The sequence below is a fragment of the Scyliorhinus canicula genome, chromosome 24 (genome assembly GCF_902713615.1).
Source record: "Scyliorhinus canicula chromosome 24, sScyCan1.1, whole genome shotgun sequence".
In the NCBI taxonomy this organism is placed as follows: Eukaryota; Metazoa; Chordata; class Chondrichthyes; order Carcharhiniformes; family Scyliorhinidae; genus Scyliorhinus; species Scyliorhinus canicula.
In genome coordinates, this window is record NC_052169.1 from 6553116 (window position 1) to 6574334 (window position 21219).

The window sequence follows — 21219 nt, forward strand, 5'->3', positions numbered from 1 at the left end:
CTGTATCACACTGGCGACGAGATCCTCCTGTACTTGCCGTGGAAGAAGCTTTTGAATTTCTATTGAAATATGTTGAGACCATTTACTGAAAGTAAGGTATCTGACTTTGTGTTCCGTGGGCACATTCCGATATGTCAGATTGCTAACAGAGCCGAAAACAAAAACGGAGGGCAGTGTATGAAAAGGTCCATTGATATCTTCCATAACATTTGTTTTGACAGCAGGTTGGCATGTGATCTGATACAAAATTCTGTCAAAATATCTTTACCTGATTGTAACATTTCAAGATATTGAAAAGTGAAGTTTTTGTTCCCATTTCATCTCACTTCCTGATCTCTCCCTACCCTCTTTCTTGGCTTTTTAAAAAAACAATTTGACTTGTATTTTTGGGAGACAAAGACCAACCAAACCCGTTAGCCCACTCTGTACTTGTTGATCTGTGCATTGTCCCTTTAACCATGTACTGAAGACTGAAGCGACTCCAGACGGAAGATTCAAGCGTGGTGACAATTCAAATTTGTTTTTAATTGAGAAATTGGTGTGAAGGTAGTGAAGGATTCCAAAAAGTTTGAACATTATTGGAGATAGAATTATATAAATTGGGAACAAGCGATCACGCCATGCTTGAGATTCAGTAATCTGTAGTTTTAAGGAGGAAGGGCAGTCTGCCAGCTTTCTTCAACTCCGAGGGAGAAGATTTATTTTGTTTTCGAAATGTTCACTATTATTTGGAGACCTAAAATGTCATAAGCCAATTGTATCTGATATGAGGGTCAAATTTTCTCAGAGCTCTTAAGAGTTACTTTGGAATCAGTTGTGCTACATGGCGGCCTGGTGTCGCCTTTCTTTAATAAGAGGCACTCTCCCACTACTTTCAAGCATAGCTACATATTTGGTGAGAAAGGAACATGTCTGTCACCTCTTGGCTGTTTGGTCAAAATGCCAATTGATCAACAGATCGAGGTCTGTGTAAACAATATTAACAGCCAGGGCAATAGCACAAGGTTAGCATTGACAGCCAGAGTTCAGAGTGCAAGATAACACAAATAGAATGATCACTTTTAAGCTGTGGGGAACTGGCGGCATCTTAAGGTTGTAGGAGCTCAATGAGTTAAATGTACTTGTGTACAATATTCAATTCTGTAGTTACAAAGACTGTAGGTGTTGCAAAATGTAGAAACATGTGATTATTAATATACCACTTATGATTAAGCAATGGATCAATGGTTATACAGGCATTGAATACTACCATGTTCTGTCTGTCCAGTTTTCTGTTCTTTACTCCCTCGGTCTCTTAAGAACGCTGGGATGTGAAAGGTTCCAGAGGAGCCTGTACTTCACCTACATGGCTGTTGTTCATGCATGGCCCTCAGCAGTGAGTGCCTGCATTCAACTTTGGAAGGTTCAGTCAGTTGATCTTGATTCCGTTCCCAACCAATTCTATTCACAACAATTGTCCACGCTGGTTGTTGCAACTGTGGCTATTGACCACCAATTAGGAGTGTGGCCTACATTTTCTGTCTTATACCCCCCTCTCTGAGCTACCTCCAATCCAGCAATGTTGAAGTCAAATTGTCAAGCCCTTCAATTGCCTTTTTTCTTTGTATAGTTAGAAACCACAGAAGCCTAATAATGAGTCACACCATCAATTATGAAAGTACTTTACTTTGCTGGACAAAGTTCTGTAAAGCAATGCATTTGACATATCTTGTGCTTAAATCTGTTTTCTTGGCAGTCACATTTTTAGAAATCAGGAAAGCTTTTTTAAGTTTGCAAACCCTACTTAGAATGAAATGTCATTGTGCACAACACCAGGAAAGGCCAAGATCTTTTGAGCAGTGATGAGATGATGCCCAGATTGCAATAGAAAAGTCTGCAGATTATGGGTGGGAAAGAAATTGCTGCACGTACCAAATTATATTAAATATCTCCAATACAGTTGAGCTATTTCTTTCTACCTTCATTTCTGCCTGTTCCAAAACTTGAAATTAAGGCAGTTGACAAAAGTGCACTGTAGCAACCATTGGACCTACTTGGAAAGGGAAGATGAGAATGTGCGTTCACACGTGCCCATATTGAGTCTTCAGGGTGCAATAATAATCTTTATTATTGTCACAAGTAGGCTTACCTTAACACTGCAATGAGGTTACTGTGAAAATCCCCTAGTCGCCACACTCCACCGCCTGTTTGGGTACACAGAGGGAGAATTCAGAATGTCCAATTCACCTAACAAGCACATCTTTCGGGACATGTAGGAGGAAACCGGAGCACCCGGAGGAAACCCACGCAGATACGGGGAGAACATGCAGACTCCGCAATGACTCAAACCGGGAATTGAACCTGAGACCCTGGCGCTGTGAGGCAACAATGCTAACTACTGTGCCGCCCTAGGCCCAAGGAATTTCACATCTAATGAATTACTTTTGGGGTGCAGTTACTGAAAATGAGATGAATGACTGGTCAGTCTGGTGTCTGTGCTGTTGGTACAAGAGAAGTGTTGATGAGGACAAAGAACTGCTTCTCTTTCGGTTGTGCCGTAGAATTGTCTTTGTATTCATCTCAGCAAGCCGGTTGGGTCCTAATTGAACTCCTCATCTGTAAATGGACATCTCTGACAAGTCCGAGCTTCCCCAAGAACTACATTGAAGTTATGTGCTCAAATCCTGTTGGTGGGCATTAGTTTCTGACTGAAAAAGTGAGAGTGCACCAATCCACTGTGCGAAGCTGACATTATACCGGTATGCTAAAATAAATAACACACTTGTTCCAATATGCTTTAATGTTCTGTCTTTTGCTTCATAAGCGATTTTCTTGGTTCAGCATCTCCAATTTCTTCCACTGCTGGTGGCAGGCATCTAACTTTCACAGCTTCATCCTAGGGTTATATAGTTCAAAATGCCATCGCCATACAGAATCTAATTTTAATTGCAAAAAATCTGCAATTGAGCTGTTGTTTATTATTATAGATTAACCAGACACGCTATGACAGTTTCGTACATTTCACCATAAATCCTATTGACTAAATTGTGCTCATTTTACAGCAAAAAAAAATCTACTTTTTTATAACACTGATTTTTTTTTAAAGTGGCCGATCAAAAAAAAACTACAGGGAGAATGTGTTGGTTTCAGATTGCATCTGCTGTTCACTGGGCCAAATACAGTCAGTGCTAAATTGTCGTGGTTGGGTTTAGCTTTTATATATATAATTGTTAATTAACTGCCATGTCTTCTCTTACCACTTCTGAGAGTGTCCCGCAGGGATTGATCCTTAGCCCCTTCGCCTCCCCCCTTCCAATTTCTCATCTACATGCTGTCCCCTCAGCGACATCATCCAAAAACATAGTCTTAGGTTTCACATGCACACTGACAACATCCAGCTGTAGCTTATTATCACCTCACTCGACCCCTCCATTGTTGCTAAATTATTGGATTGCTTGTCTGGCATTACTCCATTACTCGATGCCCAGGCGCTAAACTCTAAAGTTCCCTCCCCAAATCTCTCCTCCTCTCTATCTTTCCTACTCGAAAAAAACTCCTCCATCTTTGACCAAGTTTTTGGCCAACTTTCCTAATATCCTATTTTGTGGCCAGGTGTCACATTTTGCTTTGTTATGCTCCTGTGAAGTGCCTCGGACAATTTATAAGATAAAGGCACCACATGAATAGAAGTTAGTTAAAAAAAGGGAGACTGAGGCTTCCGATGGTGACATGTAGGTGGAGATCGCACGTTGGATGGCTTCTACTAGAACTTTCGTTTTTTTGGCCCTTTCCGGCCCAATTTGTGGGGAAATTTTATATGATTGATCTCCAGGAAAGTTACGGAAACTAAAGGATATCGAAAAACCAGAAGAAAAATACGGGTCGAAAAGGTATGAAAGCTGGTTCAGTGCAGAGTTCTGTAGGAGGAAAGATGGCGGAAGAAAGGTAACAAGTTGGGGCTGCACCCATTACAGTGGACAAGCTGGTTGAGGTGATGGTGGGTGGTGGTGCAATTTGAGCGGCAGTTCGCCTAGCATTTCGATAGGCATTGGAAGGAGATGATGGCCTTGCTCAAGGAGTTGGTGGATGATACGCTGGCCCTGATAAAGGAGGCTCTGGGAAAGATGTCGATGATGGTGCAAGAGCATGGAGAGGTGTTGAAGGGGGTGGAGGAGGCATTATCGCGGCACAGCGACCAGTTCACCTTGATAGGAGAGGAGCTGCGGAAGATGCAGGACAGTAATAAAGGGCTGCGAGCCAACGTGGAGGACTTGGAGAACAGATCATGGTGGCAGAATTTGCAGATTGTGGGACTGCCTGAGGGACTGGAGGCCAACAGAGTGCCATCGAGAGCTGTGCACTTTCATAGCTCCCAGGTGAAGGAGAAAGAATCGAGATGGGCGATGCAGAATCAAAAGGTGAGGTGGGAAGGCAATGGTATTCATATATACCAGGATCTTATGGAGGAGTTGACAAGATGGCAGGCGGCCTTTGGTCGTGCGAAGGCAGCGTTGTACAAGAGCAATATGCGGTTTGGGATGGTCTACTTGGCGAAGTAAGAGTTCCACACAACTCCAGGGGCTATTACTTTGAGATAGCAGGGGCATTCATGAAGGCTGAAGAACTGGGACTGAACTGAGTTTGGGCTTTGTTTTTCTTCATGTTGTGGTTGGGAGCGGATGGTTTTTGGGCATTGGGGTAATATGTTGGGAAATGTTTCCCTTTGTTTGGGGTTTTATTATGTTGCGTTGTCTGAAAGGACTTGGTGTGGGGGGACCTTTATTTTTTTGGTATTGGGCATGTGGGGAGAGGGGGCTCTGGCAGGGACCACCTTGCTAGCAAATGCAAGTTGGTTAGTGAATGGGAGCAAGGTGGGGGGAGGGGCCACAGCTGTCCGTACCTGTGTGGACAGGTTTTGATGGGGCCAAGGAGGTGTGAATGGTGGGGGTATGGGGAGTATGCAGACAGAAGTGGTTTTGAGAGGAAGTGGCTGGGGGTTTCTGGGAGTGAGGGGGGGAAGCTAGCTGACGGTGACTAGGGGTAATGTCAGGTCCCGCCACGCTTGTTGGGCGGGGCCAGGAGAAGTGATCAAAATGAAGAGCCGCATTTGAAGAGCTTGAGAGCTGACGTGGTGCTGCTGCAGGAGAACCGCTTGAGGGTGAAGGATATGAAGGATCAGGTGAGTCTCTGGAGGGTGGGGATAGTGATACTGGGGGTAAGAAAGTGAGGTTTCGAATGGAGCAGGTGGCAGCAGATTAGGGGGGCAGGCACATTATAGTTTAAAAAAATTATTTTTACTGAGCATTTATATAAATATACATGAAATAACCAAAACCAAAAAGAGAACAAACAGGAAATCTCGTAACCAGTAAATAACCCCACCCTCCCTGCAGTTCCCCTCCACCCATCCTGGCTCCCCCATTTTTACCCCCTATTGGTCCCTCCAGAGGCAAAGGCCAAGACGTCGGACAATCACGCCACATGGACTCCTGGGTCTTCCGACACTCCAAAAATCGTCACTTCTGGACTCGGGGCAACTTTCACCTTCGGTATCTCAGACATACGTCTGCGAAATCCTTTCAGAATCCTTCCAGCTTCAGATAAGCCCAAAACATGTGGACATGGTTCGCGGGCCACCCCGCCCATACCTGTCCTCCACCCCCTCAAAGAGCATACTTATCCTAGCCACTGTCATATGTGCCCTATGAACTACTTGTAATTGAATAAAGCTCAGCCTAGCACACAAAGAGGATGCATTCACTCTCCTCAGAGCCTCCTCTCATAACCTAGCCTCCACCTCCTTCCCCAACTCTCCATCCCACTTCCATTTAACTTCTCCTATTGGGGCACCCTCCCAATCCATTAATTCCTTGTAAATGCATGACACCCTACCCTCGGCAACCCCTGGGGCGCATTCTCCGCACCCCACGCCGGGTGGGAGAATCGCGGGAGGGCCGGGCGAATCACGGCACGCCACCCTGGCACCCCCCCCCCCCCCCCCCCCCCCCCCCCAAATGGCGTGTCGCGTTTTGCGACAGATGGGCCGAGATGAGCCAAGCGGCCTGCCAAACCCAACCAGTTCACGCCAGCGCCAAACACACCTGGTCGCTGCCGGCGTGAACAGCGCGCAACCGGAGAGTGTGGCGCCTGTGGAGGGCAGAGGGAGGATCGAGCACCATGGCGTGCTCAGCAGATGTCTGGCCCGTGATCGGTGCCCACCGATCGTCGGGCCGGCATCTCTAAAAGACGCACTCTTTTCCCTCCGCCGCCCCGCAAGATCAAGCCGCCATGTCTTGTGGGGCAGCGGAGGGGAAGACTGCAACCGCGCATGCACCCAGCGTCAAGGCCCGGCGCGTGGAATTCATGCGCCGCCGCTCCTAGCCCCCCCCGGGGGGGGGGGCGGGGGGGGGGGGAATAGGGGGCAAGCTGTTTGTCTCCCTTTGGGAGAATTGCACCCCTGATTTCGACACCATCTTGTCCTGCAACTCGGGGGTGGCAGGTCGGGAAAGGACGGCAGGTACATTATGGTAACGGATGGTTTGGAGGCATAGCTGGTGGTGTTGGTTAGCATGTATGCCCCGAATTGGGATGACGTATTTGGATACACATCTGTTAATTCTGGGTGGGGACTTGAATACAGTGCTCAATCTGAAGGAGGATAGGTCTAAGCCACGCTCTTTGGCCGTGTTAATGAAGGAGATGGGGGCGGGGAACGGATCCGTGGCGTTTTCTGCATCCGCGGGATAGGGACTATTCATTCTTTTCGCCGGTGCATAATATGTACTCCAGGATTGACTTCTTTATTTTGGGGAAATCGTCGTGGTCGGGGAGGCTGGTAGGTGGGAGGAAAGCGGAATATTCGGTGATTGTTATTTTGGACTATGCTCCATGGTCCTGGAGAAGGCGCGGCACAGAGGCCGGCATGGAGGTTGGATGTAGGGCTGCTTGCAGACCAGAATTTTTGTGTAAAGGTGGGAGAGGTGATTAACTATGTGGGTTTCAATAGGTACAGGGAAGTTTCGCTGTCTGTGATAAGGGGTGAGATCATCTTGTTTAAGGCTCAGTGGACAAGGAGGCGAGAGAGGGGCGGCAGCGGCTGGTGGAGGAAATCTTGGAAGTGGATGGAAAGTCTGTGGAGGATCCAACTCCGGAACGTTTGGTGAGGAGAAAGGAATTGCAGACACGGTTTGTGGAGATGTTTGAAGATGCTTTGGCTAAGGGGGTGATCCCGGAGACATCCATTTGACTGTTATTAAAAAAGGCTAAGGGCCCGGTCGAGTACGGGTCATGTAGGCCAATATCTGCAAATGTGGATGCCAAGATTCTTACCAAGGTGTTGGCGTTTAGGTTGGAAGAGTGCCTCCTGCAAGTGATTGAGGAGGATCGGATGGGGTTTGTGAAGGGTTGGCAGTTGTTTTGAATGTATGGCAGTTGTTAAATTTGGTGCTTTCTCCGACAGAAGAGGGGGAGTTGGACGTGGTGGTGGCGCTGGACCCAGAGAAGACATTTGACCGCGTCAAGTGGAGTTATTTGGTTGCGACGTTAGAGAGGTTTGGGATTGGCCCTAAGTTTGTGTCGCTGGGTAAATTGTTATATAGGGAACCGAAGGCGAGTGTGCCCCCCCCCCACCCCCTGTTTACACTGGTGATAAAGCCGTTGACCATTGTGCTGAAGTGCTCAGATAAGTGGAGGAGGTTAGTGAGGGGATGGTGTGGAGCATAGGGTGTCTTTGTGTGCCGATGATTTGTTGTTGTACATCTCCACCCCGGGTTCTGTGGTGAGGCTGCTCAGGAGATGCCGGGCCTTTTCAGGTTATAAGCTGAATCTGGAAAAGAGTGAATGATTTTGGTGTCTACTCCGGGAGTGGGTGCTGGTCGGGGGTGGGGGAGAGTTGCCGTTTTGAAAGGCAACTCCCCACTTTGGTTGTTTTGGGGGTGAGACTAGGCCCGGATTTGTAAGTTGAATTTCACGAACCTGGATTTGCAGAGGTGGGATAGCCTTCTACTCTCATTGGCAGGCCGGGTACAGGCGATAAAGATGAATACCTTGCCACGGTTTTTATTTTTGTTTCAGTGCCTACTGGTCTTTTTGCCGAAAATGTTTTTTATGGAGGTGGAAGGTTGATTTTAGTCGTTTTGTCTGGGCAGGTAAGGTAGCAAGGATTTGGAAGACGGTGCTTCAGAGAGGACAGCAGTTAAGGGACCTGGCCCTTCCAAACTTGATGTATTATTATTATTGGGTGGCGAACTCGGAGAAGGTGCGGAGCTGGAGTAGGGAGCCGGAGGCTTTGTGGGTGAGGATGGAGGTAGGCTCTTGTAAAGAGTTGGGATTGCGGCCGATGGCAACGACACCACTCCCGTTCGCCCCAGGGAGGTATTCGGGGAGTCTGGTGATAGTGGCCATGTGGAAGATGTGGAGGCAATTTCGGCAGCACCCTAAGTGAGGGGTGGGGTCGAAGGTGATGCCAACCTGAGGGAATCATGGGTTTAGGCCGGCGAGGCTGGATGCTAGGTTTTGGAGATGGGAGGAGCGGGGGATGATGGAAATGAAGGTCTTGTTTCTAAAAGGGCAGTTCGCGGGTTTGGAGGAGTTGATGGGAGATTTTGACAGCACAGTGGCGCAATAATTAGCACAGCTGCCTCAGACGCCAAGGGCGTGGGTTCAATCGTGGCCCCGGGGTCACTGCCCATGTGGAGTTGCACATTCTCCTGTATCTGTGTGGGGCTCACCCCACAGCCCAAAAGATGTGCAGGACAGGTGGATTGGCCACACTAAATTGATCCTTAATTGGAAAATAAATTTTTTAAAAAAAATCTTGGCGATCTACGGGAGGATTTTTTAGGCAGATATGGTGTTGTTAGGGGATTAAGGCCAAGTGGAAGGAGGAGCAGGGGGTAGCGCTGGAGGAGAGGTTGTGGTGTGAGGTGCTGCGGAGAATGAATGCCTCAATGTCGCGTGCGAGGCTGGGGTTGATACAGATGAAGGTGGTACATCGAGTGCGCCTGAAGTTGAGAATAAGCGATTTGAGGGGGTGGAGGACATTTGTGAATGATGTGGGAGGGGTCTGACCAATCGTGTACATATGTTTTGGTTCTGCCCGAAGTTGGAGAAATTCTGGAGGTCGTTTTTTCAGCACCATGTCTGTGATCCTGCACATGGATTTGGAGCCCAGCCCCCTGGGGCCATATTTGGGGTGTCAGACTTGCCGGAGCTGCAGACGGGAGCGGGGGCAGATGTTTTAGCCTTCGGCTCGCAGGCGGGGTCCTGTTGGGGTGGAGGCCTGTCTCGACGCCCTGGGCTGGGGAACTTGATGGAATTCCTGTACTTGGAGAAGGTTGAGTTCATTCTGAGGGGGATGGGTGAGGGGGCCCACAGAGTTGGGGTCTGTTTATATTATAAAGAGCTGGTTACCGTCAGCTATTGAGAGGATGTGGGACGTTTGCATTGTGTTACTGTGGTGTTGAAGGATTGGGGGGGTGGTTTGGGTATTTTTGAGTTTGTTGTTTTACTTTGTTGTGTTGTAGATTTTAAATGTTAAAAATCAAATAAGAATAGATTTTTTTTAAAGAGGGGGATTATTATTTGCTAAATGAATAAAGCATTACATTGTGTATTCTTTATTTCTGTGGCATTGATCAATTTTACAGTTGCTAAGTAAGAATTTAAAGGTTTGGGCCAAACTTGTCACAGAGTACTGCAGGGTCACATTCTAATTCTGCGTTGGTTACAATAAAAATCTAGCAACAACTCTCTCTTGATATGATGGATAAAGCTACCCCGAATTGTTGGACTAAGCCACTGACTATAAGTCACACATGTCATTCCTGTTCTGTGCTAACTTAGTCGGAGGAGTGGTCGAAGGTGATCAATTTGGCCTCGGAGACAGCAAACACTCGCCAGGACCCCACTGCTGGATTATAGCCAGTGATCCCAGAACATGCCTGTGTATGAGCATTGGGTGAAAAGAGGGATCAAGCTGGGCTGTGATGCCCTCGCCACTCTTGTGCGCTGTGTCTGAGAGAAAGCTACTTGGATCAGTTCATGTAGAGCTGCAGGTGCCTGTGGAACTATACCACGGAAACATTCCAGCCCCCTGATGCAGAACTGGATTTGGCAACTTTTGATTGATTTGTGTGAAGTAACTTTACAGAATCAAAAGGAAGAAAATTATACAAAATAAAGTCCTGTGGATTAAGCACACAGTATAATTATTAATGTCCAGTTACGCTGGGACAAATTAAATCTTTTCCCTCATTTTTGGGTTGAATATTATAATCTATCATGAATCCAATTGTGTCACTGGGCTGGAATGTTTCAAATGTGTGTCTAATAGGAAAAGGTGGCCCCCTCGAATGTAAGAAAAGCACAAGAAGGACATTTCTATTGATTTATTGAGATTATGAAATTGCTTCATGCTCAATTTTTAAAGGGGGGTGGGGAAATGTGATTTATCACATGAAATTTGGATTAGACTGTGTTGATTTCAGGAACACAGCGACCATTTTTCTGGTAGTTTTGTACATTTCTCACCCTTCTCCATAAGTCACACGTACTCCCCTTAATCTCCCCTATATTTATTTTGGAACCTGTTTGTTCTTTCTGCATCTGTCTTTAAAGATTCACTTCCCTCGTGAGGAGTCGAGTGCTTGCAATGTGTTGGAGTTTGAGCTTTCATTTTATACCTGATAACCTGTCAACATAAGGCAGGGTCATTGATTAATGCCACATCATTTGCTCAGTGCTAGCTTTTCTGCGTGTCAAACTTTGGAACGTCGGTGCAGGTCTTTAGACATTCATGCAATATGTGCTGAGTTATGCAACTCGGGCACTATTGTACTGTTTTGAGTTTTGTACGAAGAAAACTCAGAATAACTTAACCTTAACGTTATTATACTTAACACAACTTCATCTACCAAAATGAGGAGGGCTGTATGTCTTTATAAATGATTAATCGTACATGCCGCGATGTTGATCATATGGACCATTGTGCCTATAATGTTGCGCACTGCCAGATTATCACTAGGTAGATCTATGTGAAGTCAGCGTAGCTGAGGTAGTTTTGGATATGATTCCCAATATGGTCAGGCATTTTTTGGGGAATGAGTAAAGGGAAAGAGTGGGAGCTGTACTTAGACTCTTCACACTGTACCTACCTTGGAATTCATGATATTGGATGCCAGAAGTGCTCCATCAGTGTTGAGCACAACTACTCTTGAGAAATATGGATAGAATTAAAAAGTAGCGAATCAGAATTTGAATGATGCCTGTCTTTGGGCGTTAAGATTTGGGGCGGGATTCTCCCAGCCCTGGGCCGGGCTGGAGAATCATCGCGACCGGGCCACGGCGGCATGCGATTCCCCGTAGAGCGGCGCCATTGGCGTGGCCCCGGCCGCGGGCTGGTCTACGCGGCCCAACCCCCGGCGATTCTCCGGCCCGGATGGGCCGAGCGGCCATAAGAAAAAACCCGAGTCCCACCGGCGCCGTTCTCACCTGCTCTAAGCCAGCGGGACCTCAGCGTTGAAGAGTTGGGTGGCGGCCTGTGGGGGGGTGGCGGCCTGTGGGGGGGGGGGGGCTGCCTCCGATGTGGCCTGGCCCGCGATTGGTTCCCACCGATCGACGGGCCGGCCTCTCTGACAGGGGGTCTCCTTTCCTACGTGCCAGCCCCTGTAGCCCTGCGCCATGTTGCGTCGGGGCCAGCGTGTTGAAGGAGGCCACTGTGCATGTCCGCCTTGGGCCCGGCGCCACTGCGCATGCGCGGATCCCACGGCGCACAGTTCGCGCCGGGATCGGCAGCTGGAGCAGCACAAACCGCTCCAGCACTGTGCGGGCCGCCTATAGGGGCGAAAATTGCTCCTGGCTGCGGCCCGTTCACGCCGTCGTAACGGCGTTTACGACGGCGTGGACACTCTGCCGCGGGATGGGAGAATCCCGCCCTTGGTGCTCTGTTTAGGGAGCACATGGTGTACAGTTTTCTCTTTTGGGATTAATTCTGAATGAACAGCCAGAGTTAGATTACTGCAGTGTATCTGTGCCATGTAGTGGATTTAATTATCGAACAGGCTTGCACTTTCATTGTAATAGATTTTGTTACTGTACCTACTTGTAACAGTAATATACAAGTACAGAAGAGTAATATGCGAGTACAGAAGCGTTGTGTTTAGAACCAACTTCCTCTCTGTGGTGGTGCCCTTGTATTTATTTTATCATTATGCAAACCTGCTGCAAACTGTTCCCCTTCAGCAATCTATGGCAGCAGTTCTTGCTAAAGGAGAGGAACTGGCGAATCGTCTGGAAAAGGAGAATGAAGAAGCGATTGCTAATGCCATCGCGGAGGAAGAGCAATTAACAAGAGAAATACAGGCTGAGGAAAACAATGACATAAACCTAGAGGCTGACACAGAAAGCGAGTTCTCGGTGAGTACGGTTTGCAACTCCTGCAGTTGCGTTGTTGTTGGTTGCAATTCAATGTAATAATACAATTTTTAGCTTACCTTTTCTCTTCCATGAAGGTCCGTAGGTACAGTTCCACATATGTTGGTAGCCCTCACCTAAATGTATGCTCTTACGTTAGCTTGGATTTCCGTGATTGTATGACCTGAAAGACCGGTGTGGGAGAAGTAGGTACCGGTTCTTGGAGTACTGGCACCTGGACTGGGGAAGTGGGGGCTGTACGTTGGGATGGTCTGCACCTGGATTATGCTGAGACAAGTGTTATTGTGAAACACATAACTAGGGAAGGAGAAAGGGTTTTAAACTAAATGGAGGAAGGGAATCCAATGTGGCATATAAAGAGTAGAAACGAGGTAAGAGAGGAAGGTATTAATGTGGGAAATGATAAACAGACCGTGATATGAAGAGACAGAGAGTACAAGACTGAGAGTCAACAGATAAGTCTAGAGGTTGTAAAAATAATAAAAGAACAAAATTAAGGTTCTGTAGTGCATGCAGCATTCAAAACAAAACATGAAGTGATATTGCAATAGAAATAAGTCAGTACAACCTAATCATTACAGAGACATGGCTGCAGGATGGCATAGATTGGGACCTGGATATTGAAGGGTATATGACTTTTAGGAAGGAGAGAAAGTTAGGAAAAAATAGAGGGATTGTTCGGTTAATTAGAGGTGATTATTAGCACAGTAGAGAGGGATGACCTAAGTTTAAGAAAACAGGATATAGAAGCGGTTTTATTCTCCCTCTTGATTGGAACATATAGGATCCCAAAGGGCCTTGACATGGCTGATGTTTCCTCTAGTGGGAGAATCTGGATCTCGGGGTCACTGTTTCAAAATAAGAGGTCACCCATTTAGGTCAGAGGTGAGGGGAAACCTTTTCTTTGAAGGTTGCGACTCTTTGGAATACATTTCCTCCAAAGATGGTTGAGGCAGAGTCCTTGATTATCTTTAAGGCAGAAAGGTTGTCTGCGGGAGGCAGGAACGTTAAGCTGAGGTTAAAATCAGATCAGCCATGTTCTTAATAAATGGTGGAGCAGGCTCGAGGGGCCAAGTAGCCTACTCCTGCTCCTGTACGTTCATACGTTGGTCAAAACATGAAATCTACAAATGAGTATATTTGCAGGTAAAAAGCCTTGCATGATGCATTGCACAGTCTGCCAAATTTGTATTACTTATTTTTTGTTGAACAAAATTGCATAATGTTTCTTCTGTTATTGTCATTATACTAATCGTCATTCCCATGCCTACCATATTGCTGTACCATATGTGTGAACCTGTGCCTTGTGAGTTGGTGATTATCTTGCCAGTTTCCATTATCCATCTTGGAGTCTCCTTTGTTCTGGCACTTGATGGAGGTCTCCATGTAGTGCACTGAAAAGTGGTTACACTGCAGGCTTTGTGAGTATTGCCAAGGAATTATCTGCTTAGTGGATGCATGAATGCTGAATTTGAACAGCGCACAAGGCCCTGGAGTGCTTGCGTGTTGGTTTAGGAGTACAGAGATTAAATAAATGTCTGTGGAAAGGCCTTGAATACTTTAAAAAGCGTCGAGGAAAATGGTAGGCGAAGGAGAATCCAAAATAATGGAGCTTTAAAAAGATCTGATGAGTCATAATTGAGCTCGAAAGGCTGGATCAGTAAAATGATGGTGTGAAAACAAAACCAGCTGAAAGTAACAGTGGTTGTACTTCAACCCAGTGGCACCAAAATCATGGTTAAATAGTAGGAAAAGTGGGAGATACATTTATCTTGCAGGTATTTTAATTTAATAGAAGAAGCTTGTGAAAAAACAGGTCATTCTTGGCTGTCAATGTTCTGATAGACTTGAGTTTATTGTGAGCAGTTAGTTGGAGTACTAGATCCATTGGCTTCCAAAAACCTATTGGGGCATTTGGAGAATATTGTTCACCAATTCCCACAAAGATAAATTGGAAGTATGGGTTAGGTCATGGCATTGATCAATCATACTATGAGCAGGAAGTCCAAATTCAACATTTTAAAATCTCTATGTCTGGACTCTTGGAGAGTTTTGCACCAACACTATTTGTCTTAACCACAGTCATTCCATTTTCTATTTGAGATTGCAGCAGGAAATAATTTTCTGATTTCCAAAGCTCAAGCCTTGGAATTAAAACTTTTCTATTTTAAAGGAGGGAAAAAAGCAACCCCAGTTTACCTCGAGAGCTTTCAGTAGAACTGATGATGTTAATATTGTGATGAGTTTTACTTGCATGAAACAAACACTAATTAAAAAGATGCACCCTCTGTCTGCTTCTGGTTTTAAGAACCTTCTGATATATGGATAAATAGGGAAATGTTCATAAAATATGTGGTTCGCAAACTCGGAAGGATAATCAGCATTTTCTGAAGGTAAACACCCTGCTGCTCAGATCTTTGTGTTGAGCATGTCTTCTTACCTGTGCTGGCAGGTTGCAGTCATTTTGTAATAAAATGGTGTAACCGTAGTTGCCACTGTAGTTTAATGTATTAAAGTGATATTCTTTTATTGTGTAGGCCAGCATGGGCAGCGGCAGCTTGTCTCTCTATGGTGTTTCCTCACAATCCCAAAATCTCGACTGGAATGATGTTCTAGCTGACTATGAAGGTATGTGCATTGTAACGAATATATATTCAACTGATATATAGGTCGTTCATTATATGTTGCTGTTTTGTTGCAACATAGACAATCTGTAAATAAATACAATGAAAGTTTGACGTAACATTTTCTTTCAAGACCAAGGCTTTAGTATAAAAGAGTTGCAATTTCAATCTTAATGGCTGTTATGATCCTTAGGCCGAATCCCGGGTATCGGGGGAGATCCAGTTAAGAAGCAGTAACATTTTGTTTCAGGTAGACAAAGTTTAAGATTCAAGATATTAACTAAGTAAATAAAGCCACGCGACTCCATGGGTATGGAACAAACAAAAATAAACAACACAATACAAGTTTAGAAAGATAAACAATTTACAGTTTCTATCTTGTTCTCGAACATTCAGGACACGTATGAGGCACGTGTGAATTAACAGGTGCACTGTGGTTGAACATACCACAGTACACAATAAATGACACATGTGACCAAACCAGATTCCATGGGTTTCTCAACCCACCTAGCCATTTGTCACAGTGTGAGCCAACAAATCTTGCTAAAACGTTGTCTTTCTTACTAGGGGTTTCCAATGTCATCGTTTGAAGATCTTGTCTTGGAAATCTCGCCAAAAGTTGATCCTACTCAGGCAGTTTAAACAATGGCTCACTTCGCAGGTTTTTGATCTCGCCTTCCAAGATACCTGTTTTCTGGATTTCTGAGTGCATTTAAACATCGCTTTACAAGCTCAATTTGGCGTCCCCAAGCAGACCACCACTGCTCCAAAAGGGTACCTTTGCCCCAACGGCCATAACAAAGAGTCACCAACCTTCAGCTGCTTTTCGGGATATTCAGGGCTTCTCTCGAATCCATTAAATTAAAATCTGATTCTTGAATGCTCTTTGTTTGATCTGGAGCTTCTTTCTCTGCTCCTTTTAACTTAACTGGGATCCCATTCCGGTTCCTTGCCTTTTATCTTTACGTCTAGGACACTTCTTGGGGCCTTCTCCCTGTCCCCATCTCTTGTCCCGCACCTGGGATATTTGCTACTCATGGTGCTCTGAACCCAGTCACATGAACCAGATTTTGTGCAGTTCTCTTTTTTAACTATGCACAAGTGCACCGTACCCTCCTGGACCTGAAAAATGTGAAAAGGTTAGCACATGTGTGGGAGTGAGATGAATGTCGGAATTTCAGACATCTATATTGTATTCTATGTAGCTGGTGCAGTAATGGTTAAAAACCTGGGTTAGGATGTGCATCAGACTGCTGCAGTAATGTTTTTAAAAAATCCTGGTTTGAAAAGCAGCTAGATTTTGGGGCTACAGAGGTGCAATTAAAATATTGTTAAAGTAAGATCATAATTTAATCCGGCCATAAGACCAGAAGACATTGGAGCAGAATTAGGCCATTCAGTCCATCACGTCTGCTCCGCCATTCAATCATGGCGTATATATTTCTCATTCCCATTCTCCTGCCTCCTCCCCAAAACCCCCTTCCCCTTATTAATCATGAACTTATCTATCCTGTCTTTAAGACACTCAGCGATTTGGCCTCCACAACCTTCTGCGGCAATGAGTTCCACAGATTCAACACCATCTGGTTGAAGAAATTCCTCCTCATCTCAGTTTCAAAGGTTCGCCCCTCAATCTGAGGCTGTGCCCTCGGGTTGTAGTTTCTCCTACTGGTGGAAACACCCTATCCACATGAAAATGAAATGAAAATCGCTTATTGTCATGAGTAGGCTTCAAATGAAGTTACTGTGAAAAGCCCCTAGTCGCCACATTCCGGCGCCTGTTCGGGGAGGCTGTTATGGGAATTGAACCGTGTTGCTGGCCTGCTTGGTCTGCTTTCAAAGCCAGCAATTTAGCGTTGTGCTAAACAGTCCCTTTTCGCTCTATCTAGGCTTCAGTATCTTGTAAGATTCAATGAGATTCCTCACCCCCCCCCCCCCTTCAAAACGCCATTGTGCATAGACCCAGAATCTTCAATCATCATAAGACAAGCTCTTCATTCCAGGGATCATTCTTGTGAACCTCTGGATCCTCTCCAAGGCCAGCAAATCCTTCCTTAAGCTTACAATACTCCAAATGCAGTCTGACCAGAGTTTTATACAGCCTCAACATTACATCCCTGCTCTGGTATTCTAGCCCTTGCGACATGAATGCTAACATTGCATGTGCCTTCCAATCTGCCAACTGAAGTTGCATGTTAACCTTAAGATGTCTTGAACTGGGACTCCTAAGTCCCTTTGTGCATCTGATTTCTGAAGCCTTTTCCCATTTAGAAAATAGTCTATGCCACTTCTTCCTACTAAAGTGCATAACCACATACTTCTCCAGAATGTATTCTATCTGCAACTTCTTTGCTCACTCTCCTAGATGTCCACGTGATGATAGACATCTGGGAGAGTGAGACGAAAAGCTTCAACAACATTTCTCTCTCGCCAGCAATAATGAAGGGTTGATGGGTTGGTTGAGGGTGTCTTGGGGAACCAGACATGAAGTTTCGATGAGGCCTTTGAAGGAAGGGTGGAGAGGTGAAAAAGGGAAGACTTGAATTGATATAGTGTCTTTCATGACCTCTGATCTCAAGAAACACGGCAGCCATCTTGTGCACATCAAGCTCCCACAGGCAGCAATGTGATAATGACCACATAAAGTGTTTTCAGTGATGTTGGTCAAGGGACAAATTTTGGCCAGGACATGAGGAACGAATTAGTAAAGGATTAGTATTAGTGGATAAGTGGTGGGATTGAGGGTGGGTGAATCTCCGAGGCCTGGTGGTCTTCATCCCAGAGTGTTTGGGGAGGTCGCTCTAGAAGTGGTGGGTCCATTGATGGTCATTTTCCAATGACCTTTGGAATCTGGGGTGGTTGCTACAGATTGGAGGATGGCGAATGTAACCCCGCTGTTCGAAGAGGAGGTGGAGAGAAGACGGAATTGTAGATCAGTGAGCTTAGCGTCAGTAGTGGGGAAGTTGCTGTAGTCCATTATCAAGGATTTTATAGCAAAGTATTAGGAGTTTAAAGTATTTTCATTTATTCATGGAATCATAGTATTTACAGTGCAGAAGGAGGCCATTCGGCCCATCGAGTCTGCAACGGTTCTTTGACAGAGCACCCTACCTAAGCCCACACCTCCACTGTATCCCCATAACCCAAAAACCGCACCCAACACTAAGGGCAATTTAGCATGGCCAATCCACCTAACCTGCACATCTTTGGACTGTGGGAGAAAACCGAAGCACCCGGAGGAAACCCACGCAGACACGGGGAGATCGTGCAGACTTGCACAGACAGTGCCCCAAGCTGGGAATCTAACTTGGGACCCTGGAGCTGTGAAGAAATTGTGCTAACTACTATGCTACCGTGCTGCCCTATGGTATTGTTGAGCATTGTTTCCTGGTAATTGTAAGCTATTTTCTTGTACGATGTTTAAGTGAGTTTTATACCATGTTATTAATAGTTTGTTTTAATACGCCATACACTTATTTGCGTGTGGAATCACTATTGGAGCGAAGTATCCTTCCCTCACAGTCTTGTCCGGTATCCTAGCAATTGTTGGGATCTGGTTTTCCAGAGATTGTATTTAAAAAAAAAAAAAATTTAAAGTGCCCAATTTTTTTTTCCAATTAAGGGGCAATTTAGCGTGGCCAGTTCGCCTACCCTGCACATCTTTGGGTTGTGGGGGTGAGACCCCACGCAGGCATGGGGAGAAGGTGCAAACTCCACACAGACAATGGCCCGGGGCCAGGATCGAACCCGGGTCCTCGGCGCCATGAGGCAGCAGTGCTAACCACTGCGCCGCTGTGCTGCCCCTGGTCCGAGATTGTAATAGGAGGCACAAGTTTTATTGGGAATTGGAGTTTCCAAATTATAAGCTCCAGACTAAATTAAGTTGGGATTTCTGAACATGGCCATCAACACTCCATATTTCTTGGTTAATTTGTTTTTACTGGATTGTTTGATGGGTAGTAATAGCACAGTCTAATTTTTCAATGTGTTGAATAAATCCTGGTTTGGCTCAGTGGGCTAAACAGTTGTTTGTGATGCAGAACAAGGCCAGCAGCGCAGGTTCAATTCCCTACCAGCTCAGAATTCTGAATTCTCCCTTTGTATACCCGAACAGGTGCCGGAATGTGGCGACTAGGAGCTTTTCACAGTAACTTCATTGTAATGTTAATGTAAGCCTACTTGTGACAAGAAAGGTTATTTATTTTATTTTATTTAAATCCCTGCTTGATAAATGCTCACCTAGCCAACCTTGGATTTGTGTTCATGTGAGCAAACTGTTAGGTTAGGTTAGGTGGGATTGTGGGGATAGGACGGGGGATTGGGCCTGGATAGGGTGTTCTTTCAGAGGGCCGATGCAGACTCGATGAGCTGAATGGCCTCCTGCACTGTAAGAATTCTATGGTTCTAATATTTCAAGTCGCCCGAAACAACTTTGCAATGGTTTAATGGCCTGCATTAGGATTTAATTTCTTAATGTATAATTTTATTCTCTAGCACGCGAACCTTGGCGACAGAGCACCTCATGGGGAGATATTGTAGAGGAAGAGCCAGCACGGCCACCCGGGCATGCTATCCAGATGCACGAGAAACTTTCCTCACCATCCAGGAAAATGTGACTAAAATTATTATTTTAATCTGTTGCTCAGTGTACTCTTAATTGGCTATCATTTTACATTGCATGTTGTTATCTGCAGAGTAAACCAATGTACTGCATTTTGACCTTTTTGTTTGCCAAAGCATTTGGTTTCTACGGTAATGAATTAGTGTTTCAAATTTCCTGCCGACAGGACAATTGCAGAGTCAAAAAAGAAACATGAGGAAAAGCAGCTAAAAGCCCAACAACTTCGCGAAAAGCTACGAGAGGAGCAAACGCTGAAACTACAGAAATTGTTGGAGCGAGTAAGTAGGGAAAAGTCAGCTGAGGACAGCAAGAGTTAAAAGCGGAGAGCTGGGAGGAAATGGATGGCACAGTGAATTAGATACTAACCCGTTGCCCATGGGGCGTGGGGTAAATACAGCTCAGAGTCATGGGCTGCTTCCTTTCCCTGCTGATAGTAGGGAGATCCCATATGATGAATTTGACAACTCTCAATCCAGTTCTCAGCTGGACGTAAAGTACAGAACCAAACTGCTGTTAATTAACTTTGATTAGGTAATTGCAGTCTAAAAGGCCATAGAAAGTTTTTTTAAAATGTCTTACCAGTGCTACAGGAGTGGTCTTCTGGGATTGAGACTGAGACATATTGTTTGGGCAGAATAAAAGGAGCTTTCTGTGGATGCAAGTAATATGCTTGGCCTAGAAATGCCTAATGTTGACAATAGGTGTGATTGGTTCCAGTGTGCCATGGATATCTTTCAGTATTTTGAGCAAAGTTGGCTGAATGTTTAAAAACATTTTTCTAGTAATGTGTCTCTGCCAGGTTACCTGTTAAAGCAAGTTGCATTTCAACTTGCCAATTAATATAAGAAATAAGTAAGTCTGACTGAATATGTAAATTCAAACATTGAGCACTCCCCTTTCCATTGTTGCTGCTGAAGCTTGCATCTTATAGCTGATCCACAGACACCATATTTAGGCTTTATTTACATGGCGGGGGGGGGGGGGGGGGAAGAAATTTCCACTGTCCTGCCAGCAACTTAGGTTCTCAAAGACTGGGTGCCATTTTTAAAGGGTGTCCTGATACAACATTTTTTAAGAAAAATAGAACCGCTCAAACTCACACATGAGGGCAGAGCCTGTGCCAGCAGGACTTTGTGTACTGATTGCTCTCCCCCGCCCCAGTGAGGGGCCACCAAATCTACCAGGACATGCAGCTAGTGAGGAGAACCGAGCCGTGCACTCACCTGAACTCCTGTGGTGGGTTCTCCTCACTAGCTGCATGTCCTGGTAGATTCGGTGTCCCCTCACTGGGGCGGGGGAGAACAATCAGGACACAAAGTCCTGCTGGTGTGAACTGCATTTTGGGATTCCTGTCAGATTTCCTGCTCCCGCGCCAATAATCCTGCCCCCCCCCCCACACACATACACACAAAATGGGAAAGAAAGTCCCCCCTCCTTAAACTCGGTTGGGGCTTGAGCTGTCTGAAACAAAGAAGGTTGTGACTCTAGATTTTGCTGATGGTCATTATTCAAGTGAGAAATGTTTTGGAATAGTGTTGACATTGAAAATAGCCTGACTTGAAT

General features: G+C 45.6%; 1 protein-coding gene across 2 annotated transcripts in view; it reads left to right on the forward strand.

Annotated features, from left to right (window-relative positions):
- The window catches only part of scaper (S-phase cyclin A-associated protein in the ER), a 347711-nt gene that overhangs the window by 89338 nt on the left and 237154 nt on the right, over window positions 1-21219 (forward strand). For both annotated transcript variants that reach the window (XM_038784220.1, XM_038784221.1), the window contains 4 exons: window positions 12220-12393; window positions 14949-15039; window positions 19530-19647; window positions 19823-19934. In XM_038784220.1, coding sequence (XP_038640148.1) covers window positions 12220-12393; window positions 14949-15039; window positions 19530-19647; window positions 19823-19934 — 495 coding nt within the window. The remainder of the gene's footprint in view (window positions 1-12219; window positions 12394-14948; window positions 15040-19529; window positions 19648-19822; window positions 19935-21219) is intronic.